Source organism: Sapajus apella, unplaced genomic scaffold (assembly GCF_009761245.1).
Source record: "Sapajus apella isolate SASKATOON/1434 unplaced genomic scaffold, GSC_monkey_1.0 scaffold249, whole genome shotgun sequence".
Lineage (NCBI taxonomy): Eukaryota > Metazoa > Chordata > Mammalia > Primates > Cebidae > Sapajus > Sapajus apella.
Genome location: NW_022437189.1, coordinates 277,847 through 302,339, shown reverse-complemented (window position 1 = coordinate 302,339; position 24,493 = coordinate 277,847). Strand labels below are relative to the sequence as shown.

The 24,493-nt window shown below is 41.6% G+C and overlaps 1 protein-coding gene and 1 long non-coding RNA gene across 6 annotated transcripts in view; one reads left to right on the top strand and one right to left on the bottom strand.

Annotated features, from left to right (window-relative positions):
- The first annotated feature begins 281 nt into the window (after positions 1–281).
- LOC116545173 lies at positions 282–11,249 on the top strand. Its single transcript, XR_004266219.1, has 2 exons — positions 282–313; positions 11,170–11,249. It is a non-coding gene; the product is annotated as an uncharacterized LOC116545173 (long non-coding RNA).
- Positions 832–24,493, bottom strand: part of FAF2 (Fas associated factor family member 2) — a 64,341-nt gene continuing 40,679 nt past the window's right edge. For 4 of the 5 annotated variants that reach the window (XM_032271806.1, XM_032271809.1, XM_032271807.1 and 1 more), the window contains 7 exons: positions 22,015–22,153; positions 20,268–20,353; positions 20,077–20,168; positions 17,465–17,642; positions 12,451–12,622; positions 10,723–10,866; positions 832–4,079 (listed from right to left, as the gene is read on the bottom strand). In XM_032271806.1, the coding sequence (XP_032127697.1) occupies positions 3,897–4,079; positions 10,723–10,866; positions 12,451–12,622; positions 17,465–17,642; positions 20,077–20,168; positions 20,268–20,353; positions 22,015–22,153 (994 nt within the window). In that variant the 3' untranslated portion in view covers positions 832–3,896. Of the gene's footprint in view, positions 4,080–5,055; positions 5,158–10,722; positions 10,867–12,450; positions 12,623–17,464; positions 17,643–20,076; positions 20,169–20,267; positions 20,354–22,014; positions 22,154–24,493 lie in introns of those variants that run through there. The other variant, XM_032271808.1, reaches the window with a different exon arrangement.

Sequence of the window (24,493 nt, the reverse complement as noted above, 5' to 3'; positions counted from 1 at the left end):
CAGCCTGATGCCTGGAGACAGAGCAAGACTCTGTCTCCAAAAAAAACCCAAAAAACAAACAACAACAAAAACAAAAAAGAAAATAAAAGTTATTGGCCAGGCGCGGTGGCTAACGCCTGTAATCGCAGCACTTTGGAAGGCCGAGGTGGGTGGATCACCTAAAGTCAGGATTTCAAGATCCTCCTGGCCAACATGGTGAAACCCCATCTCTACTAAAAATACAAGAATTAGCCGGGTGTGGTGGCATGTACCTGTAGTCCCAGCTACTTGGGAGGCTGAAGGCAAGAGAATCACTTGAACCTGGGAGGTGGAGGTTGCAGTGAGCCAAGATCATGCCACTGCACTCTAGCCTGGATGACAGGGCAAGACTTTGTCAAAAAAAAAAGAAAGAAAAGTTATTCTTGCAAGAAAATATTCTTAAAAGACACTTCAGTAGAAGGGGAACAAACACTTAATGACATCTACATATCAGGAGCTTCATATACATTTGATTTAATCTATAAACCTGCAGTGGATGGCATTATCTTCATTTATAGTTGGGGAAATTCAAGTTCAGGGAAGCTACAGAATTTGCCTGAGGTTACAGAGCTGACAAACCAGACAGCCCAAATTTCTGCTTTGTCCCTGTCTGCTTTCTCCCTCCATCATACTAAGTTGCTATTTTTCCACAGGGATACAACAGAGAAGACCTAACTCCGTCCTTCTGATTCTCCCTTCCTTCTTGGCAACGCCATGCCATGCTGTTCCCTTCCGGTGGTTTTCAACCTCTCCTTCACACGCAGAAAATTATCTACCGCATCTGTCCTACACAGAAAGACCCACAGCCTGTTATGAAATTTTTGTTATAAAACATTTAATGTTAACCTACAATACAATGTAAACTTTTATGAAAAAAATTTGAAGTACACTAGATTTCTTCAGTAAATTATCACATAACTATTCTGGTGCAGTACAAGTTGGGGCACTGCATCCTTTGTGGATGGATTTCTGTTGCTGCGTTCCTCACAAGTCCTGAAAAACCAGTTGTAGAGTGGAGCACCAGATGATGATGCCCCTGATTTTGCATTCTGGGGGTTATCACTCCTTCTCATTTTCTGAAACTCTGCTTGGCCTTGGCACCATTAGCAATTTTCACAAATGCTCAGTTTAAGGTTCTAGGTTCTTTTTAGCTTAGTTTTTCAAAGAGATAAGTATTACCCTCTGGCCATCTCTTACTCAAATATAATGGTGGAGACAAGCAAGGAGAAATTAATATTTGCTGCAGGAAATTCTGCAGAAGTGGAAGAAAAGACCAGAAGGGGCCCACTGAGGGTACAAATATTCAACTGACTCCAGTCAGGTGTCTTTGCTTGGTCACTTCCATGGTTATTCAGCTGCATCTTGGGAGTGCAGAACAAAACTCGAAACAAGTGTTTTTAGTTGACTTGCCCTTTGGAAACAACAGCTGAAATATCCCAGAAGTGATGTGGAAACAAGAGCAAATGCGTGCAGATCGCCGGCTTCTGAGTGTTTTCTCCTTCGCAGGTCCCATCAAACTTCCAAAAGTCCTTGGGAGTGACACAGATTGTACTGGCATTGACAAAATGTGCAGCCCGTATCTGACTCAGGAGGAAAGAAAATGGCACCTACGCAGGAGCACTAGGGTCACCAAGGAGACAGGCCTAGGGTCTCAGTAAAGCAGAACTGTTTCACATGGGACTAGACAGGGGCATGTCCTTCCAGTGAAGCCTCTTGAAACCTAAGGTAAATGGGTAGGCCACCCCAACAGTTGCACTCACATAAAGGGAGACCCTTCTTAACATTGGGGCAGCTGACTTCCTTCACTGAACAACTGTTCTCAAAAGGCAAGAGGCATAAAGTGCACATTGTGGAGTAAGATGAGACTGAATTATCATGGAAAAAAAGTCCTAACTTCCGCAGAGGTGTGGACGAGATACCTATAGAGTGTACCTAGCCTCACAAATGACCTTAATACTCTCCTGTGTGCTACCAGGGAACAGCTGTGAATTCCAGACAGGGAGGGAGGCTCTGAGTTAAGTGGAAAAATTCCTCTGCATGGTTGTCAGCAGGAAGCAGATTTCACATAAAGTCAGCCTTAGATGGAAAACATGGGTTATCCTGCTGTTCACTGCAGATATGTTTTATTGACAAGTCAGATGGTAATTCCCGTTTATGTGGCCTTGGGACAGCAGAAAAGAAAGAACAGAGAGCCAGGGACAGAACTAAATTTTCCTAGAGATGGTGTTCTAGACAGCTGTGCCAAGGCCACTGAAAATTTCTCAGGCTCTCCAGGTTAATTTTTGTGGGGTCCCTTACTCTGCCACATGGGCTTTACCCCAACAACTAAGGACTGCAGAGGATAGTAACCATAGAACTGCTACCAAAAACAGTGGTCCTCAGGTTTTAGTTAAGCAAGAGAGAAAGCCTTTGGAGACTACAACTCTAACAAGTTACACTTTCTGTTGATCTGAACCCCCATCCTCACAGCATGCCAGGAACTACGGTAATGTCAGTCAGTTGCAGTGGTACAACGAGCCTGCGCCAGTCTAGCTACAGAACACTTTGGAATACTTGTCAGAGCACAACGGCATCTGTTAATACATGGCTTGACCCATGTACCCATTACCATAAACTCAACCACAGACGAGACATCCAGAGGTTAAAAAAAAACCCTATTACTTCAACACAGCAATAGAGAGAAAGGATAAAAGCTGCCTCCAGAAGGTGGCTGCATCAGAAACGAAAATGTGCCTTCCAATAGTTTACACAGGCTGGGAGTTCTGTCTTGGCTCCCTTCAAGGCCTCTGGTTCTTTCTATCCTTAAAACAGTAATACACTTCCACTGAGACAGGCAGGGTACTCTCCGGTGGTTCTGCTGGCTCCACCACAGGCCCTGCTAGTCCTTTGGAAAGGCACCAGGCTTGGCAATTCAGGAAAGCCCAGGGCTGGGAGGAGCAGCATGCACGTCTGAAGAGGAATGAAGAGCTGCTATCCTTTGGTTTAGATCCCATAACCACCACCTGGTACAGACTCCAAGGAAAAGCTGCAGTTGTGTGTATCTTTACAAAAAGCCACTATGGGGCCACAAACCCAGATTTCCTCCCACTGCTCCAAGTGGGATGCACAGGTGGTAAGAAAGGACAGCAAGAGTTGGACCAAAAAGAATTACCTCTCTGGGAACATGAGAGGGACAATGGCAGAAATAAGCACAAACCAGCCCGGGGCACTTTTATTACACTATTGTGGGCTAAAGGAGCCTGGGGCATAAACTCATGGGTTTAAAGAATTGGCTCTTTATCAAATAGAGAAAAAAAAATACACCTATGTCAGCCTCATTCCTTTGGTCATTACAAAACAGAAACAAAGCTATTGAAAAATTACGGGCAGTTCAAGGAACATCTCTGCTTCTCTGCTCTGTGCTTTCTCTTCCCTCTCTTCCCCAGAGGTAGGAGAAGCAAGTCCTCAGGAGATGCTGCAAGTAGCTGGTTGATGGAGATTTTTCACTTTTATTTTCCATAAAAGCAAGAATGAATGAGAACTAGTGGGAATGTCCCCTTCCCAGATGGGACAATGGATGGGTTGAAGGTGAAGAGAGTCTGTTTGCTGGAAGATGCGTGTGCAGAGGCCATAGGAAGGGTGGACTTGCTGAGTGGGCACTTTCATTGTTAACCTTGCGCGCGCACACACAGGTTGTGACTCTTGTGGGCAGCATGGTTTCTGATCCTTCCTAAGGATGCAGCAGTTTTTTAAAAAAAAATATTGTATTATAATAATAATAGGAATTTCTCTCTCTTTTTTTTCTGTTTGTTTTTTTTCTGTTTTGTTGTTGCTGTTTTTTTTCTTTTTTCCCCATATCTTTTAGGGACTGGGGTAGGAGGGGAGAAGAAGAAAAAATGTCATTCGTCAGTTAGGTCCTGAACAAAAAGAACTTCTGTGTGGCTGAGTCCGGCCTCCTGTAGCGTAGGGGGATTGGGCCACTCCTCTGAAGGGATGCAGGGCAGCACTCGCCTGGGAAAATTGGCTTCAATCTGAAACTTTTCAGGGCTTTCCTTCAAGGAAAATAAGAAGTCATGGATTACCTGCAGAAAGGTCACACAGAAAAAAGAATGGTGGTGAGAAAAAAACACACACACACCCATACACCCCTATGAAGTCATATATCCCCCAACTCTACCCAGGATGAAACACACACACACACACACACACACACACACACACACACACACACACACACACTATGAAGTCAAATATTCCCCAATTCTCCCCAGAATAACTCTATATGAAAGACACACACACACACACACACACACACACACACACACACACACAAACTATGAAGTCAAATATCCCCCAATTCTCCCCAGGATGACTCTATATGAAAGAATCACATTACATTGTAATTCTAGATCTTTTCATTTCCTATTAATTACACAAGCCCAACACTAGTCCTACTCTGAATTAATCTGTTTCTTCTTTGACGTGTCTAATAAAATGGTACAAAACTTAGAAATAATCACAAAGTTACAGAAAAGTTTTTCTTTAAATCAGTTGCGAGTAAAGTGCCAACTGTAAGACACATGTCCTCAAGTATTCTGAGATGATCACAGAATCACAGGACAATCTTCTGTATAAGCACAACTTTACTCTCAAAGTCAGGAAATGTAACTCACACGTTATTTCTGTAATACATTATCTTACTATGTAGGCCCCAAAGTTTTGCCAATTATCTTTTATATAATAGCAAAAGGATCCAGTTTTAAGCCCATCAAACAATGTGTATATAAAGAAACTGTGGTGTGTGTGTGTATATATATATATATAAATATATGATGGAATACTTCTTAGCCATAAAAAGGAATGAATTAACGGCACTTGCAGTGACCTGGATGAGATTGGAGACTTATTCTCAGTGAAGTAACTAGGAATGGAAAATCAACCATCGTATGTTCTCACTGATATGTGGGAGCTAAGCTATGAGAACGCAAAGGCATAAGAATGATACAATGGACTTTGAGGGGAAGAGTGGGAGGGAGTGAAGGATAAAAGACTATAAATAGGGTGCAATGCATACTACCTGAGTGATGGGTGCACCAAAATCTCATAAATCACCACTAAGAACTTACTCATGTAACCAAACACCACCTGTACCCCAATAACCTACAGACAAAAAAAATACAATCAATAAATGTGTTGCACTGATCTGTTGAATCTCTTAAGTGTGGAACAAATCCTCAGTCTTTCCTTGATTTTCATGACCCTGAAATGTTAAAACATTGCCAGTTGGTTATTCTGCAATGTCTTTCAATGTATTTCTCTGGTGTTTACTCACAATTAGACTCTGGTTGTGTGTCTTTGGCAGGAATATTAGATAAATGCTGCTGCATTCTACTCAATACATCCTATTCAGGAGCACAGTTTCAATTTGTTCCATTACCTATGATGTTCACTTTGGTCACTTGTCTATGGTGGTATCTGCCAGGTCTTTTCACTGTAAGTTAGTTTCCGCTTTGTAACTGGTGAGTATTTTGTGGGGAGGTACTTTGGAACTATGAAGCTGGTCTGTTCTTCAAACTTTCAAATGTATCTATTTAAATCAACATACATTCGTGATTTCCTATTTACTCAATAGGTTATAATGTTACTATCGTTATTTAATGTTCAAACTGTGCCAGATGGAGTCAGCCTGAATGTGCCAGGCTTCTGTGCCTTTCTGACATGTCCCCATCATTCTCTGAACAATTCCTTGCTTTCTGGCACAAAGTGTTCCAGGTTCTTTTTGTGTATTTTGTAGAGACGAGGTGGGGTTGGGGGGTGGGTGCAGCATTTCCCTATGCTGCCCACGCTCGTCTCTAACTGCTGGGCTCACAGGGTCTTCCTGCCTTGGCTTCCCAAAGTGAAGGGATTACAGGTGCAAGTCACTGTGCCTGGTCTGACCTTTTATTTTCCCTCCCTCAGCCCCAGAATCAGCCATTTCTCCAAGGAGTCCTGGTTCTTCTGCTATTGAGGAGTTGCTGCTCCTAGGCATTCTCTATGGACAGAGCAAGAGAGCATGTGTACATGTATCTGTGTGTCCCCGAATCTGCATCTGCATCTACAAAAAAAATATACATATAAAAATCATTCCCCTCCCCACATAAAACCCTACCTTCTTATACACAGACTCCTTACCCCATTCTGGCTTTCACATCCCACCTTGGGCCAGTTGGGCTCTGGCTTTCCTGCACATGCCCCCATGTGTGGACACTGTTTCACATGATCAAGATCTGACAACTGATATGAATCTCATCTCTGTGGGAATGCTCTCCTCGCCCTGCTCTGACTCTGAAAGCCACAGATAAAATCCTTACTGAGAAGGAGGCAGTATCAGGAGAGTCCACGATGCTAAGTGTGTGAAATGCCTGTGGAACAGGCCACTGTCGTCTTTCCCTGTCTCTGCTCTGTGGCCATCTCCATCTAGCATTCTACTTCTAACAATTCTGCCAACCTTTTTCAGATCAACCCCAAAGATGAGAACATGCCATTCAAGTTATTTTTCGTTTTTGGGAGGAATCTATTCCTATTTGCTTTTTGTTACACCTCTCAGAACGATGAATTCTCTGGGTTTTATACCCCTCTGTGTGAAGCAGTCCTTCCTTTATTTCTTAAACTTACCTCATTAGGGAATTTTTTTTTTTTTTTGAGGCAGGTCTCGCTGTGTCGCCCAGGCTGGAGTGCAGTGGTGGAAACACACGACTCACTGCAGCTCCTCGACCTCCCAGGTTCAAGCAATCCTCTTGCCTCAGCTTCCCAAGAAAGTGGGATCACATGTGTACAACACCATACCTGGTTATTTTTATTTTTTATTTTTTTTAGACAGAGTTTCGCTCTTGTTATCCAGGCTGGAGTGCAATGGCACGATCTCGGCTCACCGCAATCTCCGCCTCCTGGGTTCAGGCAATTCTCCTGCCTCAGCCTCCTGAGTAGCTGGGATTACAGGCACGCGCCACCATGCCCAGCTAATTTTTTGTAGCTTTAGTAGAGACGGGGTTTCACCGTGTTGACCAGGATGGTCTCGATCTCTTGACCTCGTGATCCACCCGCCTCGGCCTCCCAAAGTGCTGGGATTATAGGCGTGAGCCACCGCGCCCGGCCAGAATACCTGGTTATTTTTTTAAATTTTTTGTAGAGACAGTCTTGCCATGTTGCCCTCTTTAGAGATTTTTAAAGGGCTATAATTCCAGAGTTTAAATAGTAAATCCATGTTCCTCTCATCTAATCCATTCATGATTTTATAAACTTCTCATATTTTAGTCTATCAACCTCACTCATTTTCAGTTTCCTTCTCTTTTTGCAATTTCCATTAATGTTCACTCTTTCTTTTCTCAAGATGCATCAATTAGACTAACACCAACTATTCCTGGTATGAAACTATATGGGTTTTATTTAAGAGTGAAAAAAAATACTTTTTTTTTTAAAGACAGAATCGTGCTCTGTTGCCCAGGTTGGAGTGCAGTGGCATGATCTCGGCTCATTGCAACCTATGCCTCCCGGGTTCAACCGATTTTCCTACCTCAGCCTCCCTAGTAGCTGGGATTACAGGTGCACACCACCATGCCCGGCTTATTTTTGTATTTTCTTGTAGAGACACAGTTTCATCAGGCTGGTCTCAAACTTCTGACCTCAGGTGATTCACGACTACCTTGGCTTCCCAAAGTGCTGGGATTACAGACGTGAGCCATTGTGCCTGGCCAAAAAATTACTTTCTGATTCCTTTTTAATCACTTCTTGAGAATACCTAACACTGGTACAAACTTGGCTTTTTTTTTTTTTTTTTTTGAGATGGAGTCTCACTCTGTTGACCAGGTTGGAATGCAGTAGCAAGATCTGCACTGCAACCTCTGTCTTACAGGGTCAAGCCATTCTCATGTCTCAGACTTCTGGAGTAGCTGCACCACAGGTGCGCGTCACCACATCCAGCTAATTTTTGTTAGTAGAGATGTGGTTTCACAATGTTGGCCAGGTTGGTTTCGAACTCCTGGCCTTAAGTGATCTGCCTGCCTTGGCATTCCAAAGTGCTGGTATTACAGGCATGAACCACTGCACCCAGCCAGCATTTTTTATTTACCAACGACAAAGGGTTGATAACCATCGGGAAGCAGATTACATTACTACCAGAGGTCCCTTTTGGTTTGTAATGGACAGAAAAATTAGTTCTGGGCTTTGGATCTCCTATACATTCATTTAAGCAGTCAGCTGCCTCTTTTCTAACCACTCATGGGACCTGGAGATTTTTCTGTAGTGTATGCCTTTTATCTTAACATTTCACTACTCTCCAGAGCCAAGCATTGCCCACAAATCTGTCACTCCTCAAGATTATTTACGAAGGACCAAGTTCACAGAAAGATGACACAAGGTCTTTTTTTTTGAGATGGAATTTCGCTCTTGTTGCCCAGGCTGGAGTGCAATGGCACGATCTCTGTTCACTGCAACCTCTGTCTCCTGGGTTCAAGTGATTCTCCTGCCTCAGTCTCCCGAGTAGCTGGGATTACAGGTGTGCGCCACCACGCCCAGCTAATTTTTGTATTTTTAGTGGAGGTGGGGTTTCACCATGTTGGCCAGGCTGCTCTTGAACTTCCAACCTCAGGTGATCCGCCCACCTCGGCCTCCCAAAGTACTGGGATTATAGGTGTGAGCCACTGTGCCAGGCCATCTGTGAATGCTAAATTACAGGCCAGCACTACCAGGGTACTATTTCTCTACATTTCTTTCCATCTCTAAGCCCCATTTATGACCAAGCCTTTCTCTTAGACTAATCTCAGGTGGTCATAATATTCTTTTTTTAATAGGAACCATCTAAAATTCTTTAAGGGTCAAATACTTAATGAATGGTTGGTTCCCTTTTGGCCACAAGCCTATTCTGTTCCACAATTCCAACAGATTTTTTCCTCCAAAACTCTGAGGAGAATAAATTTTGGTTAGGTTTTTCAAATAATAGTTTTATGTATCAGAATTTTTGGGGTAGAAACTCAACGTAGCTTGTGTATACAATAGTAAAATTACTAGAGAACATGAAAGCTAAAATATATATATAAACCCATAGTTAGGAAACAGAGAAAACCAGGGGAAGGAAATTAACTCTAACCACCTACTACTACGTGGTGAGTACTGTGTGAGGCACATCCATGTTATCTCAATTTAAAAATCCAAAGTTAGAGGCATGGGGTTGGGTACAGTGGCTCACGCCTATAATCCCAGCACTCTGGGAAGCTGAGGAAGAAGAATCACCTGAGGTCATGAGTTCTAGACCAGCCTGACCAACATGGTGAAACCTCATCTCTACTAAAAAATTAAAAAAATTAGCCAGGCATGGTGGTGGGCACCTGTAAACCCAGTTACTTGGGAGGCTGAGGCAGAAGAATCGCTTGAACCCAGGAGGCAGAGGTTTCAGTGAGCCCAGATAGTGCCACTGCACTCCAGACAGGGTGACAAGACAAAACTCTGTCTCAAAACAAACAAAGTTAAGAGGCATGAGCACTTCCCCCAATATAAATAAATAAATGCATAAGCGAGAGAGAAACAAAACAAGGAAGATAGCTGCTTCTCTCTCACCAGAATGCCTTGTAACTTTAATTCTGTATTAGTTCTCTGAGTCTTACATTCTGTACTGGCCAATAAACTCCACGAATTCCAAAACCATGTCTCACTCATCTAAATGAACCCTAGAGTATCTAGCTCAGTGTATGACATACCTATCTTCAGTTTAAACTTCTTAGAGGGCAGATTATAGTTCCAATTCACTAATGGGAAATCTGAGGCCCTGTGAAAGTTTTGTAACTTGCCCAGTGTTCACCAGTTAAACAAGCAGAAGCAATGAATGTACTACCCAGCCTCACCTGACTATAGTGCATCCTCTTTTAATTATGAGGTTTACCTTTGATTATTCTGAGTGATCAGGGAAACCGCAGAATCCATTGTGCCTAGGAGCTAGGCACAATGTTGATAATTTAATCTTAACAACAATACTAATAGGGAGTGCCTATTATTAAACCCATTGTACAGATAAAGAAATTGAGGCTTAGAAATTAAGTAAATTGACCAAGGAAACATCTAGTAACCCTGGAACAATGAAAATTTGATCCTCATGCTATGAGACTCTGGGTTTCTGCTTTTAATGACTTCCATGTGGAAATGACAAACACTATTACATGACTATCACATATACAAAGTGGCCTCAGAAAATTGGGCTTCTTTTGGCTAAGTTAGTAGAAAGGGAGAGACACTGCATCCAAACTGCAAGTGCACTTATATTCAGATATGTCATCCCAGTGCTTTGAGGTCACTGGAGACAGAGCTTTTTCTACAGAGCAGGGGTTCTGGTGGGATTCTGAAGCCAGTGCAAGAGGAGAGAAGGAAGAGCCTCCCATCTTCAAACAAGTAAGTCTCTTGTGGGACTTTTATGTAAGGTATCTTTTTTTTTTTCTTAGCAGAGCCCAAACATGATTAAACAAAAACTTAAAAAGTGCTTTGAGATGGAAGCCAGAACTGAAGCGGCCTACAGCAGTCTACTGTACTCTTCCTGGTATCCACTGATGGCATACCTATCTCTCTCTCTCTCTCTCTTTCTCCGTTCCTTGTTCATCAGAGTAGCAGATACTCCAACACCACTCTCAAGAGTCAGTAAAAGCTCCAAATCTATAGCCCAGATGCTACATACACACTTCACAGAATTTAGGTGGTCCTTACTGTTAGAGACTGTGAAAAGTGGAATCGTCTCTCTACTCGAGAATCATTGGGTAATTTGAAGATGATCTTGACACTTTCAGGGTCATCAGGGGAAGGTTCAGGGGGCAGGCATTCCAACTTCCTTTCCTTTTCCTCTTGTAAATTCTGCAGAGACACAAAGCAAAGGTTAGGGTATGGCTCAAGAAATAAATACAATGACCATGTAGCTTTATTATGTAGTCAGAAGAAAAATTAATGACTAAGTGTTCTAAGAAAAACCCCTTGGGAACAGTCAAAAACAACATAAATTCAAAGTATTATTGCATCTCATGTATGATTTATTGACTATGTCTTGGTATTTAACTATTTGAGAAAAAAGGAAAAGGGAGCAGGGTGCCGTGGTGTGTGCCTATAGTTCCAGCTACTTGAGAGGCCACAGCAGAACTGCTTGGGCCCAGGAGTTTTGAGGGTGTAGTATGCTATGATTGCATTAGTGAATAGCCACTGCACTCCAGCCTGGACAACACAGTGAGACCCATCTCTTAAAAGAAAAAAAAAAAAAAAAACATAGCATCACATAATATCCTGAGTCAAATAAAAAAATAAATAAAGAAGGACAAAAAAAAAAAAAAAAAATCCCAAAAAGGCCTGGCCCTGTGGCTCATGTCTTAATCACAGCACTTTGGGAGGCCGAGACAGGTGAATCACCCGAGGTCAGGAGTTTGAGACCAGTCTGACTTACATGGAGAAACCCCGTCTCTACTAAAAAATACAAAATTAGTTGAGTGTGGTGGCGCATGCCTGTAATCTCAGCTACTCGGGAGGCTGAGGCAGGAGAATCGCCTGAACCTCAGAGGCAGAGGTTGCGGTGAGTCGAGACCGTGCCACTGCACTCTAGCATGGGCAACAAGAGCAAAACTGTCTCAAAAAAAAAAGAAAGAAAAAGGAAATGGTTAAAAGACATTGGTTATAGGTAAGTGGTAATACATAATTAAACAAGATAATGTATGTCTCAGTCTGATTGCTAGGGAACAAAAACAACAAAACAAAAATAAAAAGATAACGAGTAAAACGCCAAATTAGCTAGTACTGGTATTTTTATTTTTATTTTTTTTTTTGAGACGGAGTTTCACTCTTGTTACCCAGGCTGGAGTGCAATGGCGCGATCTCGGCTCACCGCAACCTCCGCCTCCTGGGTTCAGGCAATTCTCCTGCCTCAACCTCCTGAGTAGCTGGGATTACAGGCACGCGCCACCATGCCCAGCTAATGTTTTGTATTTTTAGTAGAGACGGGGTTTCACCATGTTGACCAGGATGGTCTTGATCTCTTGACCTCGTGATCCACCCGCCTCGGCCTCCCAAAGTGCTGGGATTACAGGCTTGAGCCACCGTGCCCGGCCGTAGTACTGGTATTAAGAATGAGTATTTAGGGCCAGGCATGGTGGCTCACGCCTGTAGTCCTAGTACTCTGGGAGGCCGAGACAGGCATATCATGTGAGGTCAGGAGTTCGAGAGCAGCCTGGCCAATATGGCAAAGCCTGTCTCTTTTTTAAATTTTTTATTTAAAAAAAGAATGAATATTTAAATTGTATGAAAAATTTAAATAACCCATAATCCCAACATGTTCTAGTTTTTTCTTTTTTTTCTTAGTCTAAGGTGGCTATAATGCTTTCCTTTCACACTTAAGACCAAGACGGCATAGTCTTGGCAGTTTGGGAACCACAGGGAACAAAGCCACAGGTCCATTACCTGCCGCCGTCTCTCCTCTGCCAATTTTTGCTGTTGCACCTCTTCCTCCTTCCGCCGCTTACGCTCCCGCTCCTCCCGTTTCTTTCTTTCTTTTTCCTGGTCGGCCCTGAGAGAAGCCAGGTAGGCCTCATCCTGCTGTTGTCTCAGCACCTGGGTCTGGTTTCTTTCTTCCCTGTGAACAGATTGAAAGCAAGAAAAGAAAAACAGCACTCTCACAAAGTTCTGTTTTCTTATATTGAAATTCTCTCTCTCTCTCTCTCTCTCTCTCTCTCTCTCTCTCTGTGTGTGTGTGTGTGTGTGTAAAAATGTTGATATTCTTAGCAGATGACTATAAGAAAGAAAAAAAAAGAATGAAGGAGAGGAAGAAAGAGAAAGAGGAAGAGGGAGAGAGAACTGGGGTGTTGCTTTATTGCCCGGGCTAGAATGCAGTCTAAAAATGGGTATGCCTATAATTGTGCTTAATAATAGAGACATGAAAAAAAAAATGAGGGAAGAAAATAACCAACAAGCAGCAACCAATATTTCATTGAAACCTGTAGATAGATGTGATGTGGTACTGTTAAGAGTGTATATTTTGTGTATTTAAAGTGGAGAGTTCTATAAATGTTAATTAAGTTTACTTGTTCCGGATCTGAGTTCAAATCCTGGATATCCTTGTTAATTTTCTGTCTCATTGATCTGTCTAATATTGATGTTGAAGTCTCCCACTATTATTGCGTGGGAGTCTATGTCTCTTTATAAGTCTTATATATCTGGGTATTCCTGTATTGGGTGCGTATATATTTAGGATCTTTAGCTCTTCTTGTTGCATTGATCCTTTTATCATTATGTAATATCCTTCTTTGCTTCTTTTGATCTTTGTTGCTTTAAAGCAACTCCTGCTTTTTATTTATGCATTTATTTTTGCTCTCCATTTGGCTGGTAAATCTTTCTCCATCCCTTTGTTTTGAGTCTTTGTGTATCCTTGCATGTGAGATAGGTCTGGATGCAGCATACCGATGGGTCTTGCCTTTTTTTGCCTGTCTGTGTCTTTGGATTGGGGGATTTAGTCGATTTAAATTTAGAATTAATAATAATATATGTGAGTTTAATACTGCCATTTAATGTTAGCTGGCTGTTTTGCCTATTAGTTGATATAAATTCTTGATTATGTTGATGCTCTTTACTTTTTGGTATTTTTTAGAAAGGCTGATACTGGTTGTTCCTTTCTATTTGTAGTGGTTCTTTCAGAAGCTCTTGTAAAGCAGGCCTGGTGGTGATGAAATCTCTGAGTGCTTGCTTGTTCACAAAAGATTTTATTTTTCCTTCGTTTTTGAAGCTTAGTTTGGCTGGATGTAAAATTCTGGGTTGAAAGTTCTTTTCTTTACGGATGTTGAATATTGGCCCCCACTCTCTTCTAGCTTGTAGGGTTTCTGCTGAGAGATCTGCTGTGAGTCTGATAGGCTTGCCTTTATGGGTAACCCGACCTTTCTCTCTGGCTGCCCTCAGAATTTTCTCCTTCATTTCAACCCTGGTGAATCTGGCGATTACGTGCCTTGAGGTTGGTCTTCTTGAGGAATATCTTTGTGGTGTTCTCTGTATTACCTGGAGTTGAATATTGTCCTGCCTTGCTAGGTTGGGAAAGTCTTCCTGAATAATATCCTGAAGTGTATATTCCAACTTGGATTGATTCTCTTTGTCACATTCAGGTACACCTATCAAATGTAGATTAGGTCTTTTCACATAGTCCCATATTTCTTGGAGACTTTGCTCATTCCTTTTTATCCATTTTTCTCTAATCTTGTCTTCTCATTTTATTTCATTAAGCTGGTCTTCGACCTCTGATATCTTTTCTTCTGCTTGATCGATTTGGCTGTTAAAACTTGTGCATAGTTCGTGAAGTTCTTGTGTTGTGTTTTTCAGCTCCATTAATTCACTTATATTCCTCTCTAAATTGCGTATTCTTGTTAACATTTCGTCAAACCTTTTTTCAAAGTTCTTAGTTTCTTTGCATTGGGTTAGAACAAGTTCTTTTAATTCACAGAAGTTTCTTATCATCCACCTTTTGAAGCCTACTTCTGTTAATGGAACACACTCTTTCTCCATCAGGCCTTGTTCCGTTGCTGATGAGGAACTGTGATCCCCTGTCGAGGGAGAGGTGTTCTGATTTTGGGTATTCTCAGCCTTCTTAGGCTGGTTTCTTCCTTTCTTTATAGATTTATCCATCTGTGGTCTTTATAATTGGGTTTCTGAGTGGACGTCCAACTTGTTGATTCCCAGTGCTAAAATCTGAGCAACCCACTGTGCCGGCCAAAACAGCGGCATTATGATTGATGGTGCTTTTCTGACTCTGCACCAAGAACCGCTGCACCAAGGCAGTGGCAAAACCGCCTTGCCGGCCACAAGAGTCGCACTGGCGACCTGTGGGGCTCCTCTGCTGGGAATCTCCTGGTGCGTGAGCAACAAAAATTGATCTGAAAGTGTGGCGTCCTCTCGTTCTCTGCGCTTTCACTGGGAGCTACAATCCTGAGCTGCTAGTGATCAGCCATCTTGGATCTCTCTCGCAGATGACTATTTCACACTGCCATAAGGGATTCAAGAAGCAGAGCATGGCAGAATCTGAGTAAGTCACCTTTTTTCTCAGTTTAATTTGGCAGAAAAGTAGACAGCAAGCTTTCCTCTCTGCTTTTAAAATAAAACTTTTCCCCTAATTCTAACAAACGTAACACAGTACTGTTATTATGAAGGGATCATCAACATCATATTTTACATCAGCCCCATTTTGGGTTACTGCATTTTTGTACTGCTCTCATAAAACCAACACACACACATATATATCCATACAGATTGTAGCAGATCTGAAATATGTAGAGTTTTCAGAGTTATTCAGAGACTCAATAATCAAAGATAAAACACTGTAACATTTGGCATATCTATCTTCTCCCCAACAAATTTTTGTTTTCTCTTAGCCAAAATATTTAGCCAATCAAAACAGTTGAACAGATAAAACATTCTTGCTTTTATACTTTCTTTAAAAATTAAGATAAAATTTACATGCAGAGAAATGCACAGATCTTAAATGTACAATTCAATGAATTTTGATAAATGTAACCACATAACCACCACTTCAAGACTGAACATTTCAGTTACCTCAGAATGTTTCCTCTTCTATACATTTTTTTACGCAGTTAAAACAACACTTTATTTATAGGGTTCTGATCTTGCATTTTTCCTTTTTTTTGGAAACAGGGCATTGCTCCGTCACCCAGGCTACAGTGCAGTTGTGTGATCATGACTCACTGCAGCCTCAACCTCCTAGGCTAAAGCAATCGTCCCACCTTAGCTTACAGGTGTGTGCCACCACGCTTAGCTAATTTTTATATTTTTTGCAGAGATGGGGTTTCACCATGTTGCCCAAGATGACCTCAAACTCCTGAGTTCAAGTGGTCTTCCTACCTCAGCCTCCTGAAGTGCTGGGATTACAGGTGTGAGCCAACATGCTTGGCCTGATTATGCATTTTTCTAACTTGTAAGAAGCATTTCACGTTATTAAACCATTTCACGTTATAACATGAAGCATTTCATTTTATTAAAAGCTTCCCATAAAATTTAAGTTTGTCTAAATTTCTTGAGGGCAAATTGGCATTACAAATCAAAAGCTTTAAAATACATTTATATTATCTTACCCAGAAACTGCACTTCCAGGAACCTTAATTTTAATTTAAGGAAACCATCACAAATCGCAAACAAATTACCTCCATGTATGCTATTTATAATAGCAACAAACTGAAAATAATCTAAAAATCCAAGAGTGGCCTGGTTAAATTATGATGTATTTAAATAATAGAATGTTATACAGTAATTAAAAAGATGTGGCAGAATAATATTTAATGACGAGGGAAAAGGCTGTGATGTATTCTTTTTTTTTTTTTTTTTTTTTTTTTTCTTTTTTGAGACGGAGTTTTTGCTCTTGTTACCCAGGCTGGAGTGCAATGGCGCAATCTCGGCTCACTGCAACCTCCGCCTCCTGGGTTCAGGCAATTCTCCTGCCTCAGCCTCCTGAGTAGCTGGGACTACAGACACGCGCCACCATGCCCAGCTAATTTTTTGTAGTTTTAGTAGAGACGGGGTTTCACCATGTTGACCAGGATGGTCTCGATCTCTTGACCTCGTGATCCACCCGCCTCGGCCTCCCAAAGTGCTGGGATTACAGGCTTGAGCCACCGCGCCCGGCCTTGTGATGTATTCTTATATGAAGAAGGGCTGTAAGAAAGTATTATCCCAATTTTACAAAAAAGAAACTGTACGTATATAGGGTGTGTGTTGTGCATAAAATTAAAAAGAACTATAACAATGTTAATGTGGTGGTAGGATTATCAGTAATTTTACATTTCTTCCTTGTACTTTTTTGTGGTTTGAGGATTTCCTATGATTAATGTACATAACTTATGTATTGGAGAGGAGTTATAATCATTCCACTTTTTTTTTTTTAACATTTAAGTTCTTTATATTATATTCAGCTATTCTAAATGCCATAATGTACATTCTTGAGCATAGAGGCCTGTCTTTATTTTGTTTATTCATTCATTTATTATTATTTTTTAAAGACAGGGACCTGCTTTGTCATCCAGTCTGGAGTGAAGAGGCACAATCAGGGCTCATTGTTGCCTTGAACTCTTGGGTTCAAGCAATCCTCCTGCCTCAGGCTCCCAAGTAGCTGGGACTACAGGCATGTACCACCATGCCTGGCTAATTTTTTTATTTTTTGTAGAGATGGGGTCTCACTTTGCTGCCCAGTATGGTCTTGAACTCCTGGGTTCACGTAATCCTCCAGCCTCAGCCTCCTAACGTGCTAGGATTTCAGGTGTTAGCCACTGTACCCAGCCCTTGTCTTTATTTTGAAAATCTCTAAAAACAAATTTTCTGACATAGAGTAATTTGGGTCAAAGTATGTAAATATTTTGACATTAAATGGGGAAAGCTAAAAGCTAATAGCGGCCCAATGCAGAGAAGTCAGAAGGGAACTCCCTTGTACCTTTCTAGGCGTTCTGACACCAGGTAAGTCTGGTTAGCATCCATGATAAATGTCAGTTGGTTAATGAGGTCATCAGGTTGAATGAGGCCTTCTAGCCGTCCCACCACAGTCATCCTTCGGTCCTTCAGCATAATCATGGCCAGGAATGGATAGGTGTTCTCTCGTAAAGCCTGTGAGACTGACAAAAAGACCCAAGAGATCAAGGGCAGGACTTGATGGTGAAAAAGATCAATTCTTAGACTTTCTACAATGAGTAAGAGAGAACTGTTTTAATCCTGGTTGGGCAAGATGGGAGGTATCACTTAGTTTCTCCCTTTTACCCCCTCCTAGTTTCTTTCTTTCTTTTTTGGAGCCAGGGTCTCACTATGTTGCTCAGTCTAGTGACTACCACCTCAGCCTCCTGACTAGCTGGATTACAAGAATGTGCCACCATGCCCAGTTTCTCCCAGTGATCCTCCCGCCTCAGCCTCCTGAGTAGCTGGATTACAAGAGTGTGCCACCATGCCCAGTTCCTCCCAGTTTTGTAATCTTTTGTTTTTGTTATCCATTTGCATGCCTGTCCCTAGGTCCTTCACTAGAATAGGACAGGTTTTCCTTATGGTGGTGTGGTTGTTGTGATGATGCCAGGGAAGGGTGCAGAGTTCAAGGACAACGTCTCCTTAATGGTAGGAAAAAGATCTATAAAGAATCTGGCACAGTTTTCCCTGTACGAGGGTTCAAGCCCTAAAAGGGCACAAGGCTTCAAGTCTCAGCTGGATGCTACTGGATGCCACCATCATCTTTTTTTTTCTCTTGCCTAATGCTTTCTTTACCCTTTCTCCCAATGTATCTTTTTTCTATCCTTAAAAAGGTTAGTTTTTCAGTTCTAAAGGAGCTTATTAATAGAAAACTGAGGCTGGGCATGGTAGCTCACACCTTTAATCCCAGTATTTTGGGAAGCCAAGGAAGTTGGATCACTTGAGGTCAGGAGTTTGAGACCAGCCTGGCCAATATGGTGAAACCCTGTCTCTACTAAAAATAGAAAAATTAGCCAGGCGTGGTGGTGCACACCTGTAATCCCACCTACTCGGGAGGCTGAGGCAGGAGAATCATTTGAAGCTGCAGTGAACCAAGATCGTGCCACTGCACGCCAGCCTGGGGAACAGAGTGAGACTTGGTCTCAAAAAAAAAAAAAAAAGAAAAGTGGTGTCTAAATGACCAAGACTTTACCATAACAGAGTTTTACCTATGTTTTCCTTTATGGTGTGAAAGAAGAGATTTTATAAACTTCTATTAAAAAAAATTCTTATTTTCCTTCTATTCAAAACCTCCCTTCCGCCCCCGCAAAGCCATATTAGAATGGCAAAATGCATGCAGGTATTCAGATGTTTAAAAACAATCAGGCCTAAGATTCAGATTCCAGGATGCAGGGACAACATCTGCCACATCTTTGGTTCTCAAGACATGGCACAGTATGTGGCATGCTAATATATACTCAAAGGTTGCTGGACAGAAGTAGCTGCAAAAATGACTACATTTTTCTTTCTTTCTTTTTTTTTTTTTTTTAAAGATGGGGCTTCTCCATGATGGCCAGGCTGGTCTTGAACTCCTGACCTCAGGTGATCCACCCACCTCAGCCTCCCAAAGTGCTAGGATTACAGGCGTGAGCCACCGCGCCCGGCCTCTACATTTTTCTTAACTGGATGCTTTTTTATCTTTTACTAACCGTCTAAAAATACTTATCTCCGAAGAAGAGTTATTGTCAGCAAAGATCTGAACTTTCCAAATCCGTATCAGCACTCAAGGTACTCAAACAATTGACTCATTGGGCAAGGGCTCTGTTAAAATTGCCGATGAAGAGAATAATCTCTTCAGTAAAAAGCCCATTAAGATTAAATGCAAGCTGCTAGCCAAGACTGGGTATTTCTCTGAATGTGGCAGGCTTTGGCAATGTTGCATGTGAAGCATGGGCTTTAGAGTCTGGTAGACCTGGTTGTACTCTAAAACTTGTTAATTATGGCGGAGCAGGACGTGGTGGCTCACACCTGTAGTCCCAGCATTTTGGGAGGCTGAGGTGGGCTGATCACTTGAGTCCAGGAGTTCAAGGCCAGCCTGAGCACATGGTGAAACCCCATCTCTACTAAAAATACAAAAAAATTAGCCAGGCGTGGTAGCGCACGCCTGTAGTTCCAGCTACTCAGGAGGCTGAGGCAGGAGAATCGCTTAAATCGGGAAGGTGGAGGTTGCAGTGAGCCGAGATCATGCCACTGCACTCCAGCATGGGAGACAAAGCGAGACTCCATCTCAGAAAAAAAATAACTTAGTTAAATAAAACACAAAAAATTAAAACTTGCTGATTGTGTGATCTTCAGCCAGTGGCTTAAACTCTCTGAGCCCGTTTCATAAAGTTAAGGTAATATAGTGAAAGTATAAATCATAAAGTGAAGGTAATATGAGCCCCCCACACATTGCTCAGGACTGCTGAGAGGATTAAATGACACAATATAAAACAGGAACTAGCATTGTATCTACCACAGAATGAACACCCTTGTAATAAATGGCATGGCATGTCTTTCCAGACTACTTCAAAGATACTCCAACAATCTCAATGAGGCAGAAGAAACATAACTTACCCCTGTATCCCTCAGGTTTGTTTGTAGAGCATGCCCAGAAGAGCATCCTAGTGTTTATTAGTGAAATAACCTCAGGTGCACAGAGTGTGTTGCTGTGGAAAGGTATGGAAAAGGACATGAGAACAACTTGCTGACTACAAACTGTCAGCAGAAAGAGTCAGAAAAGAGAAGGAAATAATCAATCCACTTACCGACAAAACTCATCAGAGTCCTGGTGATCATCTCCATGAAGATAAACCAAAAGAAAGCGAAGCTCCCGTTTGGCATCATTAAGTGCCTGTGAGAAATAGAAGATCACTAATTATTATGAAGACTGTGCCTTGAGCTTATATTTAGGCTAAGGGTCCTAATGGATACAGCTATGTATTTAGGAACAAAAGGAAAAATAAGGAAGAAAGGTGAGCGAGAAATCAAAAAATACCTGAGCTCCTACCTTCACACCCCTGGCATTGTTCTCCCTATAGAAACCCCATGCTAACAAGCTTTAATGAAAAGGTTTTAGTGTTGTTAGGATTCAAACTATAACAGATACATGAGAGTAGACAGGCTTACAAATACAGGTTCCCAACAAATCACAGAAAAGTCAGCTGCACCCACAGTCTAAAGGAAGATAAAAACAGGAGAATCTAACCATATGAAAGGGAGGTGAGAATTTTTCACAGTTATAACATCCTTTTAAGTAAAAAATAACTGGAAAGACAACCCTGATCCCAGGCCATATATCGAGTAGGAATGATGGACTATAGGACCCAAAGGCATTCTAAAGAGTATAGAGTGTAAAAGACTTTCAGAGACAAGGCTGGCGTCCAAGACTTCTGTGCATGCTTTCGCATGTGCATGCTCCTGAGCACATTACACTGTAAGACTGCTGACACAGCCAAGGATGGTATATCCTCAGGGTCATAGCAGAGAGGGTACATGGGAGGTGCTCATCTCATTCATCTCTGTATCTCTAACACTGAGGACACTGCCTGGCATACAGTAGGTGCTCAGTGCTTGCTGAGTAGGGTGGAAACAGCCACCTAGGAGACTATGATAAAAAACAGATGTGGGAAAATCAAAAGCAGGAAGCAAGGGTGAGCATTTTTCTCTTTCTCCAGATAGATTCAGGAATCCTGGAGGCTATATAATAGAACCCTCTTTTGCCTATTCCCATAGCATTCCCATAGTTTTCCCTATTATTGTAGTATTAATTCTATGTATTTCTCTGGCAAACTAGAGATATACCTAACACCCACAGAACTCTAATTTTTCCTCCCCTGAATAGTGAGGTCTGAGTTAAAGGTCTATGTGGCTGTGGCTGAGGCTGAGGCTGATGCTACCCTGAGTCTACGGTCTTTGTTCTTATTCAATTCTGTGTGAGATCAAAGAAGATTTAGGCTTTGCCTCCAAGGGGCTTACAGTTTGGTAGCAAAGATTAGACATGAACATAAATAACTATAATATAGGAAAGAATATGAAATTGCTATCAATTTTTAAAAGCTATGGTAGAAGAAAAGGAAAGACTGGTATTCTAGATTGTGAGATAGGGCAGGATAGGGCACAACAACCGTGGAGAATTATGAGGAGCGAATGAGCTAGTTTAAGGACTGGCAAGATTCCAATTAGCAAAAATGTGAGGAAGGCATTCTATGTAGAGGGACCAGCAAAAGCAAAGGCACAGAGGTAGGCAAGTATGAAATATGTTCAGGGAATGGATCAGCTGCAACTGAGGGTATGGTAAAATAAGTTATATAGAAAATACCTCAAAAGAAGGACGCACTGAATCAAAGAGGGGCCAGCTAAAAGGTTTGGTCTTTTTATATTACCCCCTGTGAGCAGTGAAGAGTTAATTAAGGTTTTCGAGTAAAAGAAGGACATGATCAGTGCTGGGCTATGCTTTCCTTTGAGGATAGAATCATTTCAGTAAGTTGGCATCTATATGGTTGTGGCACTGACCTGGCTGTACGTTCCCTGGTAGAAGACAGGGTGTGCCCTCCCATATTTCTCTTCAAAAGAGTGCATAAATGAAACAATGTCCCCAACAGGGTCAGTGACCCGGCTGCGAGGGTCAGGCCGTATAAAACGAAGAGCAAACCTGGGGAGGAAGGAATAAATATCACATGAATCCAGCTTACTATAGTGCATATGGAGCGGGCCAATTTGTACAGATTCCTGTAACAGAGCCAGAGGCATGGCAACAAAGGGAGGTGAATGATCTGTGGGTGGACCATCAAATCTCAGAGTAGAGTCTGGTTCAAAAGCCATAAAGCACCAAGTGTTACTCTATTGCCTGTTCAAAAAGAATGCAAACTACTGGGATTATAAATTCCGACACTGGTCTATATAAATCCTGAGTATTTTCTGCAGAACGATTTAGGCTAGAAGGGTTTGGAAAGGAAGACACAGTAACCAAAAAGATCATGTGCCAGGCTATGCACCCAGATTCTCTAGAATGGTACTGTCTAAACACTGCAGCCACTAGTCAAATGTGGCTCTTCTAAATTTAAATCTATTCCATATAATTACAATTCAGTTCCTTAGTAATGCTAGCCACATTTCAAGTGCTCAATAGCCACATGTGTTTAATGGCTTTCACATTGAATAGTGGAGATACAGAACGTTTTTATCATCACAGTTCTACGTGATAGTGTTGCTCCAGAACAGAGGTCACTTTCTGGTTGTCCTACTTGTTTCTGTTTTCCTGGGATTTTGAATACTGAGTTCACAACCCCAAACTATTCAAATTATGGATAGGAACTTCAAATCTGAAGTTGCTGTCATTATTTACTTGCTCTTCAAAGGGGTAAGTAAATTTTGCTTGATGATTTGTGGTAGATGGTACCCATGTAAGAAGTTATAAAACTGCTCCACAATACCCTGGCAAATGTGGAGTATTGGCAGCTTTTGTAAAGTGAAGAATACAATACCTGATGGTACCACACATCTGTTTCTAAAGGGCCTATTCTAGTTGTATAGTACCATTTATTTATCCTTTGGTTTCCAGAGAAGGCAATGGGACAGAGACTAACGTGCTACATAACATTAAACAAGTTGGTTGGATGATACAGCTGCATTAAAATTAGTGATACATGCCATGCATATTTTCCCTAGGAAAGCAAACAACATTCATTTACTTGAAAAACTTTCAGCACAGAAAAGGTGACTAAACTATGATACTTTCCTTACCAAAAAGTGAGCCAATTCATTATCCCAACAAATTTCCCCATGTGTATACAATTCTACTTGAAATTTCTCCCAAGTAATCAAACCAAATTCATTGACACAAACAATCCAGAGCAAATTAAAAACACAAAATGTAGCAAATTGTATACTTGGGGGGAACGGTTAGAAATTCTTTAGAAGACTGATGTTTAAACTACTTTCTTTGAAATTAAGTATTTTAGAATTATCTCTTTTGATGAGTGAATAAAGGCTTTCTTTTTCCTCATTACACTATATTCCCATGAGCTACACAATTTAGGACAATCGGCTTTTTTTATTTTTTAGAAAAAACAGAGATGTCAACTTAGTTTCCATTGATTTTAAAGGTTTTTACATGTTCATTCTTAAATAAAATGGGGATGGAAACAGTACTAAGCAGTTAATTGGTGACCACAAAGAATGTTGCTAAAGCAAGAAAGCCATTAAGCAGACAACCTCATAAAACACCAAGGGGCCAATATAAAAGGTACTATCTGATCCTTGTACTTATGCAGCTGCTGGACCCTCACCTTCAGCCTCTGCTCCCTAGAGCAGGACAAAGGCTGTCCCATATTTGGAGGGAGGTTCAGGTTCCCTGTATATACAAGGCCCATACTACATATCCCAGCTCCATCTGCTAGCCTGGATGCCCATGAACATTTTAGTTCTCCATAAAGCGTAGGTGTGGCTCAAGGCCAGATAACCCAATCCTGACATGCTAGGAAATTGTGCCCCATTCAGTTTCTGGCCTTGGACCCTCTGTAGCTTACAGTGATGAGCTCTTTTAATGGCACATAAAGGAAGCTAGAAGAAACGTGAGGGTATAAAGCAAATGGGTATATACATAAAAGGGTTCCAGTGTTTGCAACAGGTTGCCAGGGCAAAGTGAAAGGGTACAGAAGGTGCCAGGCGTGGTGGCTCATACTTGTAATCCCAGCACTTCGGCAGGCCAAGGCAGGTGGACTACTCGATGCCAGGAGCTGGAGATCAGCCTGGCCAACAAAGTGAGACTCCATCTGTACTGTCTCCACTAAAAATACAAAAATTAGCCAGGCATGGTGGCACATGCCTGTAATCCTAGCTACTTGGGAGACTGAGGTATGAGAATCATTCACATGGGAGGTGAAGGTTGCAGAGAGCTAAGATCGCGCCACTGCACTCTAGCTTGAGCGACAGAGCAAGACTTTGTTTCAAAAAAAAAAAAAAAAAAAAAAAAAAAAAAAAAAAAAAAAAA